Source organism: Columba livia, chromosome 3 (genome assembly GCF_036013475.1).
Source record: "Columba livia isolate bColLiv1 breed racing homer chromosome 3, bColLiv1.pat.W.v2, whole genome shotgun sequence".
NCBI lineage: Eukaryota > Metazoa > Chordata > Aves > Columbiformes > Columbidae > Columba > Columba livia.
In genome coordinates, this window is record NC_088604.1 from 105,673,645 (window position 1) to 105,696,061 (window position 22,417).

The window sequence follows — 22,417 nt, forward strand, 5'->3', positions numbered from 1 at the left end:
CTGTGTTTTCCAGAAATTAGGTCAGACCTAATTAGTTGCATAGTTAGTTGCCTGATTACTTGACTAGTTAACTGTTATTGACCTTTTTAAACTTGTGGTGACCAGCGCATGCATGCCTCACAGGAGAGGTTCCACAGTGCTTTACTGACTGCAGCTCTGATGTGGCAAGTTCTGGGACACAGCTTAGCAATGGTGATGCTGCCCTGTGATGCTATGTGGAACATGGAGGTTTACTTGAAGCAAGAAGGAAAGAGGCCAAATTGTAACTGCATATGTTGTGATTTGGCTGCCCTTCAAGGGCTCTTTGAGGTCTCTGAGCAACGATGAGGTTGTTCTGAACACAGGTTGCTTGTTTCCTCCCCAGTTTCACAAGACTTTACAGACGACTCTCTTCACGGACAAAAGCAGATCTCCTGCTGGCACTGGTGAACATCAAAACAGGGCCAGCATCTACAATCAGGGCAGTCAAAATGAGAAGTCACTTTGGAGGGGCTGAGAAGGACAATGCTTGTGTGGTTCACACAGGTGCACAAGGGACAGCAGAACCAAGACAAAGACACTGCCATGTTGTTACTTTCATTAGCAGTGTGCTGTAGGACAGCACTGAAGCTGAGCATTAGTTATGACGGTGTCAAATGCATGGAAAAGTTCTACAGACAGAACGATACCATGAGGTAAACAACACCTTTAATGTGAAAAAATAGAATACTGAATTGTTGAAAGCTTTTCCAGTGACTAATGAGGGTTTCAGTTGTGACTCCAGTGGAGTCATGCAAAAAGATGACACCGTCCACGGGAGGAAGGAAAACTGATACTAAAAGTGGTGATGTGGGCGGTGGCAGTTGTTGAAGGAGGACAGAACAAGTCATCCAAGAGAAAGGTAATGTTGGGTAGCAGGAGATGCTGAAGTCACTGGAAAAAAACACCTAACCTTGGTGAAATCAACGTAGTGCAAATGCAGTGCCATGGATATGCTGCTTCTAGAAGAAAGTCTAGTTCAACTAATTTGTTTTCTTAAAAATTTTTATGTAAAAATTAGATTTTTTTTCCCCAAAAAAAGTCCAGGGAAGGTGCAGAAGGCATGGAGAGGGATCTGTGCGTTTCATTCTGATTTATTGAAGTCAGCTGGCTCAAACATTGACTGTTTCAAAACAGAATGTTCTAAGCTTGGGAAAGGGCCAGTTATCCTCACAGCAGTCACTCAAACAAGTAACTAAAACAGGAGATAGAAACTGGAAGGCAGCGTAAGAAGACATGGGCACCCTAGTACACAGAGAGCAACAAGCAGACTTCTGATCTTCCAACTGCTGGTTCATCAAGAAATATTTCTAAGGGATGGGGAATCTGTTCATATATGACTGCAGGTAAAAGCAGAGCATTTCTAAAACAGGCAGCATGAACCATTATCAGGGAAAGGACTGAGATGGGGCAAAGCTGAGGCAATGAAGAAACAAGAATATATAAGTCCACTGGGCACATGCCTGTCTGTGCAGCATAGGCAAGAAAAGAAGAAGAAACTGGGAGCATACAAAGGTAATTAGGCATTTGTAGCTCGCAGCCAACACACAGAATTGCAATGCAAAGGTGACTGGTGATGGTGCAGTGCGGACCTTGCATGTCCCCTGAAGAAGCTGCTGTCTCTTTTTCTGGAGATGGCATATGCACACTATTTCTGTCAGTCTTCTGCTTTTTGGCTTTAACATAGTTCTTTAACAATGAAATAAAAACCTGTGACTTGAACTTCCTTTTGAGTTTCTCCTGCCACAGGATTTTGCCATGGAAGTTTCCATTGCTTGTTACCTGGGAACTGTACTTCAGCAAAAATGGCCCTTTTAATGCAGAATTTTTTTCTCTGGATATTTCAATGACTCAACAAAAAGGCCCATATTCCTCCGTCCTGCCCTGCAATCTTCCACCCACTTATAAATACAGCATATGCCCATCTGTGCTCTGCTCTTGTTGTGATCTTGCTAATTTTTCCTCTTCTTTTTTGGTGTGGGTAAATTTTGCTGCAGGTGTCCTGGCTGGGGCAACAAGGATCCAGGTAACACATGGCAAAGCCTGCATGAGACAGAAAAAAAGAAAATACAATATTTTAGTTACAACAAGGTTAAGTGAAGCATTCATCTGATGTGTTGGACCTGGAAACATATTTTTGCCTCGCCCAGCATCATTTCTCTTGGAAAACCAATGCTTTACAACAGGTTTTTGATGGGCTTGGGGGAGGGTGGGTATGGGGTCAAAGAGTCCTCTGCAGTTTCTTAATGATTGAAATCCATTCCTGAGTACTTTCATCCCTAATTACAGGTCACCTACTGGCTCAAGAACAACTGTTAATGAAGAGTTTAATTATCCAGATGACAGCTATAAAATCTTGCTCCTGTGCTTGAATATTTTAAAGTAACAAGGCCCAGATTTTTGAATATGTGCTTGCAAGCAATACTTAGACCAAAAACTCACTCTGAAGAAGAATGTGTATGTGTGATTCACATTTGCATGCACAATGGGAGATTACACATACCCATATTAAAGATGCAAATCTGTGAGGAAGTTTCTATGTGCTTAATTGACCATTTGAACCAGACCCACCTTTCTTTTCTTTTTTTTTTTTTTTCATTCAGGGAGGGGGAGGGATGGTTAAATTATTCCTTGAGGATAAATCATTTTGCATTATTAACTCTTCTTAACAACAAAGCTGCATAAATTAAATGTAAGATTATCTACTGTGTCCTCAGTGGAATGATTAGGATGGAATCAGCAGGAAAGAAATGTGGTCAAATGATTTGAAGACTTGCTAAATGAGATGCAAAGCCTCATCTTGCATTCTTAACAAGCTCAAACGTAGATCTGCCTTCTAATGAGCAAAACCTGCTTGGCATATCTGTGCAACCCCAGAGCAATGTCGTAAAGAACATGACTTGGGGTTAATTTTCTCTTCTGAGTCAGGTTTTTACTTGTATTGATACTTTTGACCAGCTGCTCCCATTACTTTTACCTGTGGTGGCAATTTTCATGAAGTGGCCTTTGTTCCACCAAGCCAAAGTGGCCCCATTTCTCACTTCCCATCACAACACCAGATAGGTATTTCTCGGGGAGGTCAGGTATGGGTTCCCCACAGGTACACGCCTGAAGGAGTGATGCAGATGAAGAAGTTATCATGTCTGCAAAGGCAGCAAATTCTGCCAGCACAGTCTCTTTATGTCACTCTGATGGTGTCACTGTAAGGGTGAAGACAGCTGTAACTCTTTAACTGGGCGTTTTTGGGGCTTGGTAGAGATCAAAATGCAAGGGTCATGTAAGGGTAGGGAGGGAAACCAGAAGGCATTACAATATTGTAAAGTGTCAGATCGTCTCTGGAGTGAGCGAGCAATGGGCTGGCTCCAAGTTAGAATAACTCCAGGGTTTTTCCTGTGAGTCAGGGCTGTGCTTTGACTTGGTTTCCTTGTTACCTGTGGCCTTTCTCTCCCCCACACATGTGCACACACAGACACACACTTCTTTGTCTGAACAGAAAACTCAACAAAAGAGAGCTTCCAAGGCCTGCTATAAAAAAAAGAAGACAATTAGGGTGCATCACATAAGAAGAGCCATTTATATATATATTAAAAAGGAGAAAAACTACAAAAGTTCTGTCAGTGGTTTATATCTTATTTAATTAGAAATGTGAATTGATAGAACAGCTTGATTAAAACAAAGACAAGTCAGTGCTGCTACATTACCTGTTTAAGAGGTTTCAAACATAGCATTCTGTGCTTTGTTAACTCTCCAGGAGGCTACAGGAGGTTTTTCTTTGCAGAGTCTCTCATCAGTCGAGTTTCATCTGTAGGTCACAGTGACCTGACTGTGGAGGCTGTGCCGCATAAATGGAGCTCTCCAGATAAGCAGTAACATTTATTGCATACTTCGTCAGCATATCTCTGGCCATACACTTGTTCTCAAGGCACTTTGTTTTGATATTGGCTTTATTGGAATAGATTTCAGAAAGGGTAACGTAAAATAGTTTAAAGATTACACACACAAACATGTTGTTCGGTGCTGAGAAAATCCACACCAGACACAGGTGGCCTTTGTTACACTACAAGCATGAATAAAATGTATCCTGCTTTTTTTTTTTTGTCTTATACTGTTTTCTTCAAAGAAAAAACCCTGCTTTAAAAAATTGCTATAAATAGACTGATGTCCCACACAGGGAAAGATACAGGTCCTACAATGCCCCTCACAACTTGGAAAATGCTTGAAATTAAAATCCAAAGAAGAGTGAAAGCCAAGGAGATCTGAGGACTACAAGAAGGAGTTTATTTTGTTTTGGCATCAACATGGTCAGCCCCCCAGCTTTGGAGCTGCTGCCACCAGAGCTCCTGTGCAGCACGTGTGGGCAGGGTGACGTGTGCCTCACGGACTTCTGTGCTGTCCTCCTGCTAGGGATGAGGTGAAGTGTAAGCTGCACTTGCTCTTCAATTATCACTCCTTGCCTCCTCTGGAGGAAGAGCCATGGGCTAGATGGCTTCATCCCCTGGACCCTGGTCCGACTCTGCCTACAAGACACAACCCTGCAAGATCTCCTTTCATGGGTGTTTATTTGTCAAGCATATTTAACTGGGTCCTGATTCCGTGAATGTCTGGACAACAATTTAGCATGACGTAGATGAGCTGGACCAAACTCATGTCCCTGACTTAGGTGTGAGAGAACTTACAAGACTGGCTTCTAGGCTGTGCCTGAACTTTCCTGAGCTGCCAGGTCTCATCCTATTGCCTTTGCAAATGGTCAGGACCCAGGCAAAAAAGGGGATTTGGCCTATTTATCAACCAAAATGGACTAGTATTTGGCACAGATTGCCCCTCATTGTTGGCTCAAGAAGAGAATCGAGCTTTTTAAAATGCAACTAGAATATTTGTCATTTTGGAACATCATCTTTCAGACACTTCCATCAGGATGTGTTTTAATGGCTGTACATCAGTACACTGTATATGACATAAAACATTTGTGAAGAAGTGATTCCTCTGAGCAGTCAGAACAGCTTTCCAGAGATGAACTGTGTCTCCTGTTTTGCTGTTTTGTTATTCCTTCTTCTGGATCTTGGGGGTGTGTGGGGGTGTGTGTGTTACTTGTGTTGAGTGATGAAATTTCCCCCCCAAAACCCTGTTTTATGCACTAGGGAGCTTGTACTTCCTTCCCTGGTTAGGACAAAACAAATAATCATCTCCTGTAGTTATTCACGTTAGATTCAGATGTTGAAATGTGGAGCTGATGGCAGGAGAAATTATGGGTAGAAGCTTCAAGAATTGTTACTGAAGTTTTAGGAGTTGCAGGCAGGAAATATTCAAAGCACATCACAATTAAATGTGAAGACTTCAAAGATTTATAAAATCTCATGGGGCAAACCTGTGAATTGTTTGTGAGGTGGGAATGAAGCCCAGGCTCCTGTCTTGCTGTTTGCTTCATGCTCACATAAGGATTTATTTTCTTTTTTGTTATTTCAGCATATGCAGTGTATGTTTTTTTTCAGGTCTTTCAATCTAGACCATCTTCTGATGACATGCACATGAAGGTTTTTTTTTTAGAAGGGAAGGGGAAAGACAACTTTTGGGATTTTGGAAAACCTTTTGTTCATGTTTTCAAAAGCCATATCTGGATCCATTGTTCCTTACATAGTCCAGACAGAGCAATGCACTATTACTGCTGTATAGCAAACCTGCCTCATGTATCATGTTACGGCAGCCAATTGGCCCATCTTCCCATACCCAAGGGACCCAGCCACACAAAAGCAAATTTGACTCATCTTTGTGGGACCAACTTGAGAAAACAACCCCATTATTTTTAAGGGTTTCTCCTGCTCTTGGTCTTGCTATTTCTCACCTTGAAAACAGACTCCAAACCAAACTCCTTGTTCCAAACCCAGATTAAATCTGGTTCTCTGAGCCTGCCAATCTAGACGAACACAAATGCTATGCAAAATGACACTTTTGTGCAGAGTAAGACAGGTCCATGCAGTGTGGAATAGCAAATATCAGCATAGCTGGAGTTGCCTCCTGCCCCTCTGCTGTGGTCAACAGAAATAGAAACAACACAAGATATTCTCATTCCTGGTACATCTGTGCTGAAGGAGGGCTTTAAGTTGGCCTTCTGTCTCCTGTAGCCCCAGGGGATATGATTAATGAAAAGAGCTGATTACCTGTCATTGCTATAACATGCTTCACAGACAAAAAAAAATAATTCTACTTATTTTTGTTTTCAACTGCATACAAACACTACTTAGTTCTCAATAAGCAGCTAACATCTTCCTAGAATGAAGGGAATCCCTGTCTGTGTGGTGGGATTTACCAGTTTATGATTTTATGCATTTCTTGAGACAATTCGACAAGGACACTTTGGCACATACTGAAGTTTTGTTCTTTGTCCTTCAAGAACTGATGAAGATGATGTATCATCTCTGATGGTTGTTCATTGAACAAAAATAGCAAAGCAGAAATATTTTTTTCTCATAAAAATAAGTTTACATATTATGCTAAAGTCATTATTCAAATTCACAGTTGAAAGTGATTATCACACTGCCTCAGACACAAATTCATGCAAGAATTTCAGTTCAAGTGATTCAGAGGAACCGATGAATAAATAGTCCCATCACTGTTTTTTGATGCAGGAGGGCAATGGCCATTTCTTGTGTGGAAATTATGAGCCGATGAGGACGTCTCTGTTCTGTAAATCTGGGCTTGCATTTCGCAGCAACCAAACTTGCTCAACAGAATGAAGAAATCTCTGCGGAAAGTCTTGGTGAAAATGGCATAGAGGAAAGGGTTAGCACAGGAATTGATGGGGTAAAACAAAACCAGAAGGATCTTGGATTTAGACACTGTGATGAGAGGAACCTTGAGTGAGGCTGATATTGCAAAAAAAGATATTGGTGCCATGCAGAGGAAGTCTGTAAAGATCAGTATGGCCATGCGCTTGGCAATCTTGGTGTCGCTGTTTGAAGAGATGACATTAGGGTTTCTTACAGTAAAGTAGATGCAGATGTAGCAGCCACATATGACCACAAATGCAAGTACATTCAACACTAAAAGAAATATAACATAAGCCTGAGAAAATGGTGTTTCTATATCCATGGGCAAACAGATGCTGACCTTCATGTAGCTACTGACACCAAACATAGGAAGAAGCGCCACTGTGAAAGCAAACATCCAGCCAAAAATCATTATAATCACAGCATGACGAAATCGAACCTTGCGGTCCAGTTGCATGGCATAGGTGATGGTGTGCCACCTTTCTAGAGTTATCACAGTCAACGTGTAGACTGAGAGTTCACTTGCAAACACTGTAAAAAATCCTGCAGCATTGCATCCTGCACCAGTTTGCCAGTCTATGGCATAGTTATAATACTGGCTTTTGGTCTGGATATCTACAGATGCAATAAACATGAGATATATACCTATGCAGAGGTCTGCAAATGCAAGATTGCACATTAGAAAACGAGGTACGGTGAGTTTGTATTGACTGCTTATTAAAATAATTAGGACAACAATGTTCCCAGTGATAGCTAAAATGCTGATAAACCATATCAGGACTCTCAGAATGTTGTATCCCATGATATCTTCACATGGATTGAAAGCATCGGGTTTAGGTGAACAAGCTACATTAACTATTTCCTTGCATAAACCATAGTCAAACTCGCTGTCTGCTGGGTCAAATCCTATGCCGTAGTTGGAAATATAATCGTCAGCTGCAGATCGCCTATGTATCTTGTTGCCAGGCTGCTCATCGAGGTCTTGCTTGGCCTGAGATATGCTACATATTGGATGTAATTCGGTGCTGAAATAGTAAAAAGAGCAGTGTTGGAAACTAAAAGACATGGTACAAGGCATACAACAAACACAAAATCATTCCGTTTCCATTAACAGCTCAGTTTTTCTGTTTAGGTTAATACATGGACTGCCTCGCAGCTTGAAATTAGTAGTCTGGCTGGTCCCTATTTATAAAATTTTACTTGAAAGTGTAAATGATTTGGAGACATCATAAAATGTGATGGAAAGGAAAGCCTGATGTTTACTTCATTAGTAATAATCACACAGTCATCCACCTGGACATGTGAAGTCTGTAAGAATCTGTCCTTATTTCAACAAAATTTCTCACATAACCTGTCAGTGATAAGCTGATTCTTGCATGGAAGAAACATGTGATGATGAATTCCTACATAAGACTGAACTTTGAAGAATAAGTCAATTCAGCCATGCCCATAAGGAGTCTGTATAATCATAGTAATGCAACTGTCCCTTAGTATTACTCTCAAATTCCTTTTTTCCTAAAGTTTTGGCAGTCAGTGTGCCATATTCAATCTTGTAACTCTTTCAGGGCACAGAACAGCTCCAGTTTGTGCCATCCATTTTGAGTATCTCGTATCATATTGCTATACTAGCCATTAACACAAATAAACAGCATAAACAAGTTCATGCAGTCTTCCAGTTAATTTCTAGAAGCCAGATGCCAACACATACACAAACACTAGACATGGTAGAACATTTTGCTTAAAAGCTGTTTTTCAAAGAAAATATATTTGAAACCAAGTGAAGTGAAGCAAAGCCAAAACAAATGAAATCACACCACACCGAACCAACCTAGTATTTCTGTAGAATCAGTAGTTGTTTTTGTTTCTGTCAGAAAGTATTTTTTAAACATTTTGCATATTTTAGAAAAGGTAGATAAAGGAAATAAATGAAAAGAGTTTAAAGAAAAAATGTCTTTGAAAGTGAAATTAGTATTTTTTGCCAGTTTTTTGTTTATTTCCTAGAGGATTAACTCTATGCCCTTCTTCATGCATACACCAAAGTAAGAAACAGATGTTTTGGCTGAGAAAGATGATCAGCTCCATCAAATCAATAGATATCAAGGTGTGTTAACAAAATATAAATGATCAGACTTTATGAACTGCTTCTCCTAGGTCTCCTTTGAAAACTGGTGTCCCAGAAACTTGCATCTATAGCTTTACATAAAATGGATCCAAACCTAGTCCAAATTAGGGAATGAAACAGTTGACAATGTGTTGCAAAACCAGCATGGTTCAGCTCTGTCTACTTTCATCTGCAGCCTAGACAGGAATTTAGTTGTATAACTTCTAGGATGGGACCCCAGCTTATCTTCCACCCTGACTTGTAGTACAGTTGAGAGAAGAGCTTTCTAGGCAAGTTAGGCTGAAATTGTGAAACAATTGGCAGCAGCTTAAAAGGGAAAATTCTTTCTTGTAACCTAATTTTACCCTTTGACTTTGTGCACTCACTACTTCTTCCAAAAATCGAGTTTAAAAGATCTGCAAGAAAGGAAAACTAATGAAGGCCCAGCACCAGAAGGTGAGGGACATTTCCTATGAGGTTCTGAGCATCCTCTGCTATTATCAATATTTTTTATCTTGCCTGTCAACTGAGGCAGAAAACTGATTTTCTGTGAGGTCATATATGCTCTATGGAGGTCACAATAGCAATAACAAGGCATTACATTTTACTCCCCTGTGTTCTGCTCGCATAAGGATGAGTGAGGGGTCCAGTGTATTGATCGATATATCAACACTTTTCTAACTGAAAGGGAATATATGCTTCCAAGGAGCAATAATAGGAGTATAAGTCCCTTAATTTTGAGTGCAACAGACACATGAAGGCACTGAAAGCTATTGTAACTGGTGCTTCTTCTTTAATGAACTGAGAGAAATATTTTTATCTGGTCATTTCTCAGCTGTGAGTTAAAAATAAACCTTTTCTCAAATTACGGATGCGTTGCCTGGAGCTAAATCTGTCCCCTGATAAGACTGCTATGTAAGGCAAATTAGATGTTGCCGATTATTACAATTTATTCATTCTTAAATTATTTTACAGCCAGCAGTCCCAAATAAATTCAGGTTCCCACAGAGCTGGCTGATCTGTTTTTCTCTGAGGATGGGTGGTGAGGAGTCTTCTGGCTGGTTACCTGTACCACGAGCATATAAGATGGACAGTTGCAAACTCCAGAGGGAAAGAAAAGCCATCCTTTGGTACTGACTGCTTACCAGTTCTTTGCCTTGGGATATTTGCCCTTAGGGTTGTATAGTACATTCAGAACAACAAGTTAAAATATTTTTGGCAAGGGATGCTTGCTTTCTTTTGAGAGAGTAGGTAGCATAGTTCATTTATTCAGTGTGTTTGTAACCCTCTGTTACCATTTAAAAGTGCTTTGCTGAAGTAAATATTCTAAAAAACAAACCAGAGAAGGGGCAATTTGAAGAATATCATTAAAATAGGCAGAGTGTTCTGAAAAAATTAGACAAAAATTACTACCTTCATACAAGAGGTTATTTTATGTTCTTTGTCTGGCTCTGGTGACAGCAAGATCTTGTGTGTTCAGAAACAGGCTAAGCAGGATAAACAGTCCTGACGTAGGTTCTGTATTGAGCCCTATCTCAAACCAATCATCCTCACTGAAAAGTGACTTCAAGTGAGTTGTGAGCAACTCATATTATGTTCTCATGAGACAAGGCCCAAACACAACTCCTGCTGATGCCACTTTTTTAAAAAAAATAGGATTTCAAGTGACAGCTCCTCCAAAGAATAATGATCGACTGGAAGGACAGTCACATCAATGTCATTCTTTTAGGCAGAAAGTGATCTTTATGTCAAAGAAAGCCAAAAGCTTGCTGGAGTTCATAATGGTCTCTGTCAAGGTGAAGGTTTTAACATCTAGCCTCTGCCCTACCCACGCTTCAAGGATATTATTTTCCAGTCACAGAAAAATGTGATTGAAGTTCAATATACTGCACCGGACTTGTCTTAAGAAATAATTTTATCATCTGTAAGGCCAGCACCACAAAATTCCAGTGTAATAAAACTACAGATCAATATTTATCATATAATCCTTCTTGGAATGGGAAACCAAACATTGTCTAAGCTTCAGTTTGTGTCTCAGTCTGGCAGAGCTGTGGTTGATGCAACATCCTCCAAAATTTAGGAAGCACCGTTGCTGTAACAGGCTTAAACTTCCTATTATCACAACAGAGACTGTTTGCTGATGCAGATGGATTTGGGAGAGTTTATTGAGCATGATTCACTGTGTCAACTTATTTCACCTAAGGCTTTCAAGTGCTGCAAAAGACTCCAAGAGGGGAAATCTTACATAAACAGGGCAGCCAGATAGGGGCCACACATCCTTCTATTAATTCCTTCCCAAATTTCCCACGTGAACGTAAACCGCTGCTGTGATACTTAGAAATGTGATTCTGAGAGTGAGAAGACATACTTTTCATCATCCCTGGATTACCTGGAAGTATTCTGAGATCCAAACAGGCATGGGAGAATGGCCCTCTCCTGTGGATGTGCACGGCAGGTGAGGTCACATCAGGCTTACCACCACAAGTAATGCCTGCTGCTCTGAACTGAGCACAGCTCTCACCGAAGAGATAATGCACGTCGTGTGATCAAGCACTGCAAAGTATTAATAACTCTTGAACAACCTGAGAAGTCTTCAATGCACATACAGCTTGTGTCAGCTGTCAAGAAAACTGCTTTGAAATGAAAGTGGGTGTAGCTACTGTATGTGTGACTAATCTCTGCTGAAGTATATGGTAATGCATTTGATATTCAAACTGAACTAAAATGTATCCATTTTCTTGCTTTAAGCTAGAGAGAGGACATTACTTTCCCACTAATTGCAGTACAAGACACATGACTGTATGAAAGAAATTGCCATTTTAAATTATGTTTTAAAGCAGTTAACAGGAAGAGTTGATATAGATAATAGATTCTAATAATTTTGTATTTATGCTTAATATTTTTAAAAGATGTGTCTGGTAAGTATTAAAGAAATCATAAATACATCCAAATTTGTTCTGTTGACCAGTATGATACAGTTCACATGCACATGTATTTCGGTAGTCATACATTATGTATCATAGAGAAGAGTATCTCCAACTTGCATTCTATTTCCTAGCATTGCATCACACCTGATACTATAGGGGACTGTGAAATTGTGACCAGACTTGCTCCAGAAGCAGTCCCACTGTCATGTGGTGCTCCAGCCCAGCTTGCTGGCCCTTGGTACTTGGGTTATGTGAGCTCTACACAGTTAATTGACATTTCTTTTCAAATTTGCACTTGTCCAGGCAGTGGAAAGAGCTGGCAGTGTCCTCCTTGGATTCTTACCTGCAAGAGCAGAGGCATTCAAAAGCAGGGCTATACTAAGGGGCAGGGGAGTCCTGTGGGCTTTGGTTCCCTGAGCCAAATGTGATGTGAAAGTTTTTTAAAGTCCAAATGAGATGACTAGATACTCAGAGCTTACAAAGCGGTCAGGGCCATTTCCTCTTTTACCTTTCCTTCAATAGCAACTCTTTCTCTGTTTTTGAAAAGTCCAGTTGCCTAATTTCTGGGATTTGGGTCTTGATTTGGCCCAAGCAGCTCAGAAGCCAACTACCTTCAAAAATACGAACCATAATGATATCATGATCCCTTTGCAGATTCAGGGCTAAGCATGCTCCCATTGGACTCTTAAGCAAACAATTTTCCACCAGTGCTGGAAGAACTGGATCCTTTTCTACTTGGCAAGCCACCAAGCACTGCACCTGCAGAAGTATGTGAAAATGTCTCTGGCTGATAAACTGTCCTAGAAAAACTTTTAGCATTTTGGATCAAAAATGGGCAATGGGGGATGTATTCTGTCAGATACTTTCCTGCACTCTCCACCATCAGACTTGCACTCTTTCCACAGTTAATTTTGCAAACTCATGTAGGTTCTATTTATTAGCTATCAACACATGCAAGATCGGTTATCTTTCATTGCCTGGTAACAATACAATGCTAAAAGTAACATAAATGGCTATTATAACTATTCAGATAGAAGTAGTTTATGCCTTCTCTGCATAGTTTAACTTTTCTTTGAAGTTTTAGGCAACTTCTGGAGACAACGTCTTGAATTATAACAATGATCTGCATTTTTTTTTTCTGCCATGGCAAATTCCAAGTCTTTGAGGACATCCAGTAAACTAAGAACTTCAAACAATAATCAGGGTTTCCGCAGGTACCAGTTCCTCATGTTTTCCGGTGGCACAAATTCAGAAGGTTCATTAGCTAGTTCATGTGTACATTTAAAGTCTATCTGAGCAGCCCAAAATACCCAATGAGAATCACTGATACCTGAAATCTCACAGCAACTTGCTAATGAAAAATTAATACAAGCATGAAAATTTATTTTGGGAGTCTAAAAAGACAGTCCACCCTCCCACCCCCTGCTGTTTATTTGGGCAAAAGGGTTAACCATTTCAGAAATCATGTCCAAAAACTTTTGTGTATGTAGACTGCACAGACAATGTGTTCATAGTGCTTGGTTGGACAGTGTTCCAACATCAGTGTGACTTTGTGAGAGAAGAGTTTAAGATCACTCAGCAGTCCTGTTACCCTCCTGAATTGACAGCCAAGTATTAACCATCTTCTCTGCAAACACAGCTTTCCCTCCAGCTACCTCCTGAAAGTTATCAGACTTTTTCTGTTGAAGGTCTTCAGTGTGGCTTCAGGATGATCCAGCATGACAGGTCCAAATGAAAGACGGACCTATGACAGGTAGGGGCTAGAGCTGGAGATGGGAAAATTGCTGATGCTAACACAGTTATCAAAATATATTACTCCTGTGTGGCATGCATAAACCTGTATGTGTTGTAAATTTATTTATTTATATCCACCTACTTACCTGCACTGAAGAGACCTTTTTCTATGCAGATTTTGAGGAACTTTAATTCACTATCAACTGTTGAGAAGCATCAAAAAGAAAAACAAATTAAATCACTTACTTTTGTCTTCTCCAGTTTGTAAATGCACAGCAATGGCTCGGATATGTGAAGTTTGCCTCAATCAGAGATCTAAGTTTGCTTAAATCAGGAAGCTTTTTTAAATTGTATGTAGACCTTGCTCTTAGCTTCTTAATGAGTTCTAATCCATGACTTGGCAGGAAAATGATTCTCGTCCTTGAAATATCCCTTTAAGAAAACATACGAAAATCTCAGTTAAAAGAAACTTTACTGCTGCTGGATGGTGGACATGTGTTTTAGACTGTCCTGCTCCTTTTCAGAGTAGTGACTGGGCAGAGATTAGCTGGAAATCTACGCTGAAAAGAGGTTTCAGGGATAAATTAGGTGTTCCTCCAGGAAACCTGATGTAATATTAATTGCAAACAACGATCAAGTGATGTTAGTTTGGTCAGAGAAAAAAAGAAAAAAATCCCATAATTCTCTGGGTAAGAATTAGCAGGGACATAAACCATTAGTGCCATATGATTCTGGGTTTAGTATTATAAATACCCGGTAATGCAACAGTCATCCCAGAACACTGTTACTACAGAACACTGTTACTGCTTAAAAGGCTGATGAAATCACAACAGAACTTTGCTATGTGAACATCACATCATGGAAAGGCTGCAGTGGAAAAGGCAGAGAGAAGCTCACAGGGCGGGTACAGATGTGAGGAGAGGTTTGGGATATCAGGTTTTGTACTCATTAGGAAGAAAACGATTGAAGAGAGACAGGGGTGACATGGTTCAAACTGTGAGGAACAAAACCAACAAAACATTTCCAGAGGTAAAAAAAAAACAAAGAGAGCACAGACTGAAGTGAAGAAAGGGGCAAGATTACAGGAGGTTAGGAGAGAAGTATTTCTGTAGAAGGCAATTACTGTGTGGGACAGGCTATCAAAGGCAACAATGGAAGCAGCAGCTACTAATGTATTAAAGAGAGCATTAGCGTGGCTTTTAAAAGGAAACAATGTGCAAACACTAAATCTTGACTTGTGTCATGCAGGTGGGGAAAGGGAAGAGGAACCAAACGTGCTTCATCACAAGGCTAAGAGATATTTAGGAACCCATCCCCATGGCTCCAAGGTGTAACAGCTGGGGTAAAATGTTCCCACATTTCCCTCACTGGGGCACAAACTGTGTCCTTCAGACTGTGAGAGCAGGAGAGCTCACTCCTTTCTCTTAAGAGCAATAGTAAAAATGAACTGCACAAAATCATCCTGTCCCCCCTTAGTCCCTGCGCTCTTATGGCCTGAGGTTTATACAGGATGCAGTGTTTGCTGAGGTTGCTCTGCTCTTTATTTGCTGACAAAATAAAGGAATTTTCCCTAATCAAGGAACAGGACTGACAATATTTGTCATTTTCTCCATGCTCCCTCCAAGGTACAGTTTCCAATTCATCTATAACAGTATGTTGTCAGGACAACATGTTATTTGCTGTCTATTACCCAACATGCACAACTTGTTTTCATTATTGTATTAATACAGTATAGTGATACTATGTGAAGGGGAGACCAGGTTTTACCCATATGCAATAAAGTTGAGGCAGTCGCTGCATATCATATGCATATTTGCACCTCTGTTCTCCGTTCTAAAAAACAAAATTAATACCAGGAAATGACTCTGTTTGAACTCATGGCCTTTAGCTTAGAGTGGCCCAATCTAACAATTCATAGGCAGCTAATAAAGCAGTTGGTAGTGGGTAAAGATGACCTTCGTGTCCATTCTGTGCCCATCCTGTGCCCACAGCTGAGGCTTTGCATCCAGCCTCTGGAGGAATGTACCACCTTCAAAAGCTGGACCGTGAACTGTGGCAGCAGAGGAGCAAACACGGACCCCACTCTGCTACCTGACCTGGGGCCAGGACTTCTACTGGAAGGGCAAGACAGACCGATGGAGTCAGAAATGCTTTGAACATCTGCAGGTCAGGCTGAGAGAAGCCATGCTGTGGTCCTGAGGTTGTTCTGGGCCTCAGCTGTTGCAGGAGCTAAAAAAAGCAGCCAATGAAAAATTTTAGGCTACCGTTTTCTGACTTAGACACTCGAAGAGGTAATTAGGTTGCAGTGAGTAACCTTGATTGTTCCGTGGACTGACTATTGACCTTAGCATACTGCCTAATGAAAACTGTCGCCTAGAGTATCTACTCATGACTGAACAACTAAAGAGCAATTTTTGGCCTAAGTCCACAGAAAGCATCACTCATGGCTTCATTAAGACCCTGTGAAACTTCACAAGAGCTCATAATTCTGAACAAGAGCATGCAAAATATTTTATTTGGCTTGTTAGATAAAATATTTACCAAGTCCAAACTGTTATTACACTCAGTGAAAATAACAAGTAAACAGGAATAGGAACATCACTTAAAAATTGCTAAAATCTTACTGGATCTCTGGGAATCTCCAAATAATTTCATTAATATTAAATATTTTTCCATGAAAATATTTTCTTTTCTTTTTCTTTTTTTTTTTTTTTTTTTTTTCTTTTTGTGCTCTTTATCGCACATAACAGAAGCAAATTAGGGAAAATGCTTTGCATTTTTCTGCAGGGCTTTTGCTATGTCTGGTAGGGATAGTTATCAATACACCACTGACAAGGTCCTGAACAGCAAACACAGACATTGTGCAGGTGGTTTAGTAACTTACTCCACTGAGTCGCCGCATGCAGACATCAGCGCAGAGGTTCTTTGGGCCACTGCTCTCAAGTTAGAGGCTTGATAAATTAAATAAGCACGATGAACAAGATGATAAAGTGGCACTAGAAAATCAAACCAGAAAGCATTGGTGACTGGAATACATGGTCTCGTACTATTATTGCTTGGATGCTAGTCATCAGCCTTGACAGCAGCCAGTGCAGGAATAGGAAAAAGGGACCTGACTTCTCTTCCAGTCACTTCCCTTTCCCACTGGGAGGCTCTGTTGGATTAGTAAAAATGCTGGTCAGCTGATGGAGTTTGAAAGGTACACACAGAAATGGCAAGAAATGGCTGGAGGAGCAGCAATCAGAGAGGTGCAGACTGACTGGTGAGAACAATTTTCTCCTTTTACCTAAACGGATCTCTGGCTGTGCTTCAGGGACTCAGCTGTCAAGCTGGGGACCTACTGGAGCTCTCCTGTGGCCACTATGTGTGGGTTTCCTGTTGAAGCCAAATTGCAAGGATAGGATGGATCAGCCATACCTCACCCTGCATCCAAGTCAGGACATAGCCAGAGAACTCCTAAGGACTTCAGTAAAAGCTGGTGCAAGCCACTACAGATCTGCCAGCACCAGAAAATGATTAAATGAAACAATATGGCTGAAAACTGAAGCTATGAACCTCCAGGTTGGAAATACAGTGCATTTCTGTATAGAAGGGATGTTTATAAGTGTGGGAGTAAATAGCCATTTGATTTAGTTGCCTACTGTCAGCACTGAAATCCTTTAACTCAAAACTTGAAGTCTTTCCAAAAGAGATATTTTAATTCTGCCAAGAGTTGTAAGCCTCAGAGAGGAAATGATTTGTGAAACTGTAGCCTGTACAAGGGCTAAGATTGCTGCTTTCTGACATTATAATTTGTGTGTGTGTTTCTTTCACATTATTGTAATATGCTGAGTTATAAAATAGAAGTTGTGTTAATTGACTCTAGAACATTGGTTCAGGAAGACCAAGAGTTAAAACATCCTGACATTCATTCTAATAAAATATTGAAGTCTGCAACACAGATTATATTGCAACAACACTATTTGTCCCAACAAAAATATGATTATGGGTCAATCATTTCCACAAGTGAAAGTGCATTCCTGGTGTACACTACAGTGATGGATGAGTGAGAAAGCTCTTCTTTCTTGACCTCAGTCAGGATAAAAAGGTAATTTCCCATCCATAAAATAATGGATGTATTGGTAATGGAACAGAAAACTTCTCACACAGATAAACTATCAAATGAACCTGAACTACAGCCAAAGCAATTTGATAAACCTCCAGAATATTACTGTATCAGCTACAGCTTGCAGAGAAAATGAATTTACTTTTTGCTACAGGAAACAATGCTTTTCCAAAGAAACATCAATGATATTACTGCTGAAAAGATGCTCCACTGGCAGTCTTTTCTAAAGAAGGAAGACACTTTGAAGGAGTGATGAAAGAGCAGCAGAATGCAGTAACCCATACCATAGCTCTTCATATCACAGGTGCACTGTCCATCACAATGTGGAAAAAAGGCCTTCGGAAGAGCTCTCATCTGAACTCAAGGTTAACTCAAGTAATTTTTCTCCCTCTTTCTCAGATTTCTAACGTCTGTGTAAAATGTTCCTACATCTCCAGTGACCTGTTTTCACCCTTTGTGGGTGACTCCTAGCCCTCTGTGGACATCCAGAGTAGATGGGAAGAGAAAAAGGCTCTAAAGAATTCGTAAGACAAAAAATTGTTCCTGTGTCTCTGTTGCAGCTCTTATGTGTTGTGGTTTGTGTTCAGAAACACTAGCAGTTGTGCTCACTCACAGACATTTCCAGACTTCATGTCAAACCATGGTTTGAGGTAATGGTGACTGAGATTCATGAGTGTCCTACTGCTGAATTATCTACTGCTGAGTTCTCGCTTTCCAGCTTATCACCCACCAAAGACATCCTGCCTTAGCTGCGTGATACATCTCACACTTTTCTCTACAGGGTATGGGACATCCCAATCCCTGTCCCTGTAGGGTAAGGATTTTGTCTTTAGAATTAAGCTCTAGAGATGCAGGGGCAGATCTAGAGTAGTAAGCCACTCAGATTTAAACACTGAGGATCCACTCAGCTTCTCTTGATTTTGTTCAAACAAAAAACTAACAGCATTTTTCTCTGGAAAATATTAAGCAGAATTACTCTCTTAAAGAGCTTAACTGCAGAGAGGAATGTAGATCTAAATCGCTGGACAAAAATTCTCCCCAAAATTTGAGGAAAAAGTGAAAATGTGAATCTAGACCGAAATTTCAGATATAGCTTCCAGTTTTTTTTAATGGTCAGAAGTACGCCTCCAGTTTTGAACTCCAAGATTTGTGAGATTTTGAAATCCAGACTGGCATTCACATGTTCCTCTTTGTTCTTTTCAAGGAAATTATTAATGATAAAATAATATCTGAATATTACTTACAAAACAACAGGCCCATTGGCTCCTTGGAAGACTTCATTTGGTAATTTTTCGAGGTTGTGATTATCACTTAGATTTCTGAAAGACACAACAATATCAATGCTAAAACAAAATGAGATTAAAAAAAATAGCTTGCAACCATTACTACCTTGTAATAATTGCTTTTCAGAATAGTAAACAACAGAAATAGTTACAGCTCATCCAGGTAGGTTCCATTAAATGCATGATTTTCGATTTCCCGAATCCCATTTTTATTTAGCCATCTGCAATACAGAAAATAAAAGAAAAAAAACAACAACTTTGTTCTTATTCATGCTTCATAACTAAAATGCATGTAATTCAACAAATATGATTATTAAATGGGTATTAAAATGGTGAAATTTCTATGAATACCAGCTGGTAAGATCCCAATAGTTGGAGGAAGGCTTTGGAGAATACAGATGTGAATAGAGCACATGAGTGCTACCATCAGAGATGACAGCTAGAGTGAGTTTCTGAAGCAAGGGCAGAGCTGACGCAGACACTGGTGCTGTTCATGTCCCCCCTGGGAAGGCTGCAGCAGAGTCAGTGAGGTTTTTCCAGGTTAATCCCAGGAGGGGTGAGACCAGAATCTTTCCTGCTGGTGCTGTCAGTGCTGATTAGGTTTACTTTTTTCAAGATGCTTAACCTTTGTCAGTTATTAGAGAAAAAGACCTCTTGCTGCCTGTGGTGGTGTCCCGTCCTCATCAGGGCAGGCAGAGGAGGGAGGGTGATTGTCCTCAAGTTGGGCAGGAAGGGGGTGGCAGTGATGCCAAACTGTCCAGGAAGCAGCTGATTCCTCCTGCATCTGCTACCTCGACAAATTCTGCTCCCTGTCTGCCCTGCTGCCCCAGCCCCACCTCCCTGGGATCTGTCCCCTGAGAGGAGACATGGGTAGTGAATCTGGGAATTGAAGCTCCTGAGGCTTTCTGCCAAGTTTTTATGCTGGTGCATTAACTAATTAATGTTTAACATCTTTCTCTCTCTTCCCTTCACAGTCCTAAAAATTTACATTTGGGTCAGTTATATTTATCATCTTTATGGTGCAATCTTTCATCTTGCTTTAGGTGTCATTTTGCAACTCATGCCCTCTCCAACAGGCAGCGGCAGGTCTGATTGATGGCAAAAATGACATGCTTTAATCAAACTGTCAGCAAAACTGGATGTTTTGTTCCTAATTCACACTGAAAACTGAGCATGCAAGTGACCCACTTATCTAAGGTCTGAGGTGGTGAGATAAGGTCAGCATGGAAATCAGCTATGGGTCTGGTTGAAATGATTATGCTTTTGACCAATATAGGCAGATGTACATAGCTCCGTGTCTATAATGTCTGTCAGGTTGGATCAGGAGAACTGTCACAGTCCCTTTCACTTGCAAGCACTATTAGACAGGAGTGAGCAGGCACAGAGAGACATGTCCCTGCTTGCTGCATTTAAAACAGTTATTATCTTACATTGATCTTATCCATCCATACCTGCCAGGCTGATACATATGCTTTTAATCACAGTATTAGCACTTACTGAATTCTCTCAATGAGCATGATGCTAATGCAATGAGATACTAAGGTCGTAAAATCAGAATCACTGATTTTCAGAGCCATACAGGGTAGACTTTACACTACTGACAACTGGTTACTCACATTCAAGTAGTAAGAAGAGCAAACAAAATTTTACCTAAATTCCAAGACCTCATTATATTTTATATAGACAAGTTTCTATTGAGACAAATTGTCCCCTCACTTCAAGCAGCATCCTTACTGACAATGGAGGCAGAGATCCAGAGCTTGGACATATGGGCTTTTTACTCCCTATTTGGTGACTGTAGTGGTATTTTTAAAACACGTTTTAAAATTCATGTGGCGCAGGACACCACTGCCCCTGAAGTGCTATTTACACCCTATTTCGGGGCAGAAAAGCTCTATCTTAGGCTCTAAGTGGCATGTTGACCTGGAAGCAAGGAGAATTTCCTCTATAAATTTCTAGCACTTCGTTACCAAATGTATCCACAGTCTTGAGCAGATCCCATGCATAGTGTAAGATCAGATCCAACCCAAATTACTGACTTAAACGTTCTTGGAGCCTGCCACAGTGAAACCTACTAAAATTAGATGTCCCCAGAATGTGGAAGTTCAGTGGGTCCTAGGCGTTTTTAATGCCATCTTAGCATGCCAGATTTCATAAAATTATTTTGCTGTAACAGTAACTTACATTGCATTGCATAGTGACTTCAGGTTTTTATGGGAAGGCAGAAAATTTGGGTCTAAAATGAGGCAAGGTCGTCACAGCACAAGGAAAGCCTCATCAGGGACTCTCAAAGAGCACAAGCAGGGCCCTTTTCCCAAGGGAGAACTGCAGCAGAGTCAGGGCATTGCCTGACCAGGCGAGTGCTGGCCAGGTCTGCTTGCTCCTGCACACACAGGTGGGCACACAGAGCCCACAGCCATGGGGCTGTTGCAGGGCAAAGCAGCTGGAAGAGGACACAATCCCCTCACAGGCCAATTCTACTAGCAAACCAGCAGCCTTAAGTCCTCAGAGAAGACTACCCTTCGACACCCAGGCAGTAATCATGTAAGCAATGGCTTACATCCTAGGGAGAAAGGGAAGCCAATTCCATGCTGCTCAAGTAGCGCAGAGAGGTCAAATAACAGTAAAAAACAGATATTTATCTCACCCCTCAGTGGTATTATGGAAACAAGCTCTGAAAATACAAAGTCCCACCTGAGTAGCAAATACTATGATCACAGGAGAAAATGTAAACTAGTACATTTAAGGTATCATGACTTGAACATATAAACTGAGAAAACTGTGTGTGTGTTTAAAACTTCAGGGAACTTGACATACACAGAGGTTGTGCATAACTGGTGGAGACAAAGGTGAGATAACAGCTAAATGACTTGTTACCGGCCTCTTTTCAAACAATGATGGTCTGACCTTGCTACCACGAAAATAATGTGAGCTAAATCAGTCAATCAGATCTTGTTTGACTGCTTCAGCATGTGAGGTACACTGCACACACTCTCCGGGAAATTTTTCCAGTCTGGGCACTGGCTAGATGAAATGAAGGCAGCTTGTTAGCAAGCAAACAGTACATTTTGATACAGCAACAGAAAGGATCAAAAAAGCCAGATAGTTCATTAAAAAACATGACTGTTCAAGTCAAATGTAGTCATCTAACCACGCAGCTTGAAACTGCATTGTGAACTGGCCTGTATCAATGCATTAACATTGTGTACAAATATAACACATTTCCACAAGATCTACATATATTTTGCCTGAGTAATAAACATCTTTGAATCATGTGTCTGACTGTAAATATTTATGAGTCATGCCATCCTTTTGAATACAATTTCTATTGCATGGAACTGTTGTTGTAGGTGGAATATGTTTAACCTTGGCATCAGTAATTATTAAATTTTCTCTATGCTGTGCTTCTAAAATAAAGATCAGGATCTGAATACAGCAACAAAAAAACCCACAAAAGCTTTCATTTTTTCATGGCCAGAAAACAA

The 22,417-nt window shown here is 40.5% G+C and overlaps 1 protein-coding gene across 3 annotated transcripts in view; it reads right to left on the bottom strand.

Moving 5' to 3' along the window:
• Nucleotides 1–3,627: 3,627 nt before the first annotated feature.
• The window catches only part of FSHR (follicle stimulating hormone receptor), an 86,510-nt gene continuing 67,720 nt past the window's right edge, over nucleotides 3,628–22,417 (bottom strand). For 2 of the 3 annotated variants that reach the window (XM_065058769.1, XM_065058768.1), the window contains 4 exons: nucleotides 19,085–19,153; nucleotides 18,894–18,968; nucleotides 13,791–13,976; nucleotides 3,628–7,807 (listed from right to left, as the gene is read on the bottom strand). In XM_065058769.1, coding sequence (XP_064914841.1) covers nucleotides 6,580–7,807; nucleotides 13,791–13,976; nucleotides 18,894–18,968; nucleotides 19,085–19,153 — 1,558 coding nt within the window. In that variant the 3' untranslated portion in view covers nucleotides 3,628–6,579. Of the gene's footprint in view, nucleotides 7,808–13,790; nucleotides 13,977–18,893; nucleotides 18,969–19,084; nucleotides 19,154–20,120; nucleotides 20,227–21,128; nucleotides 21,134–22,417 lie in introns of all 3 variants that reach the window. The other variant, XM_065058770.1, reaches the window with a different exon arrangement.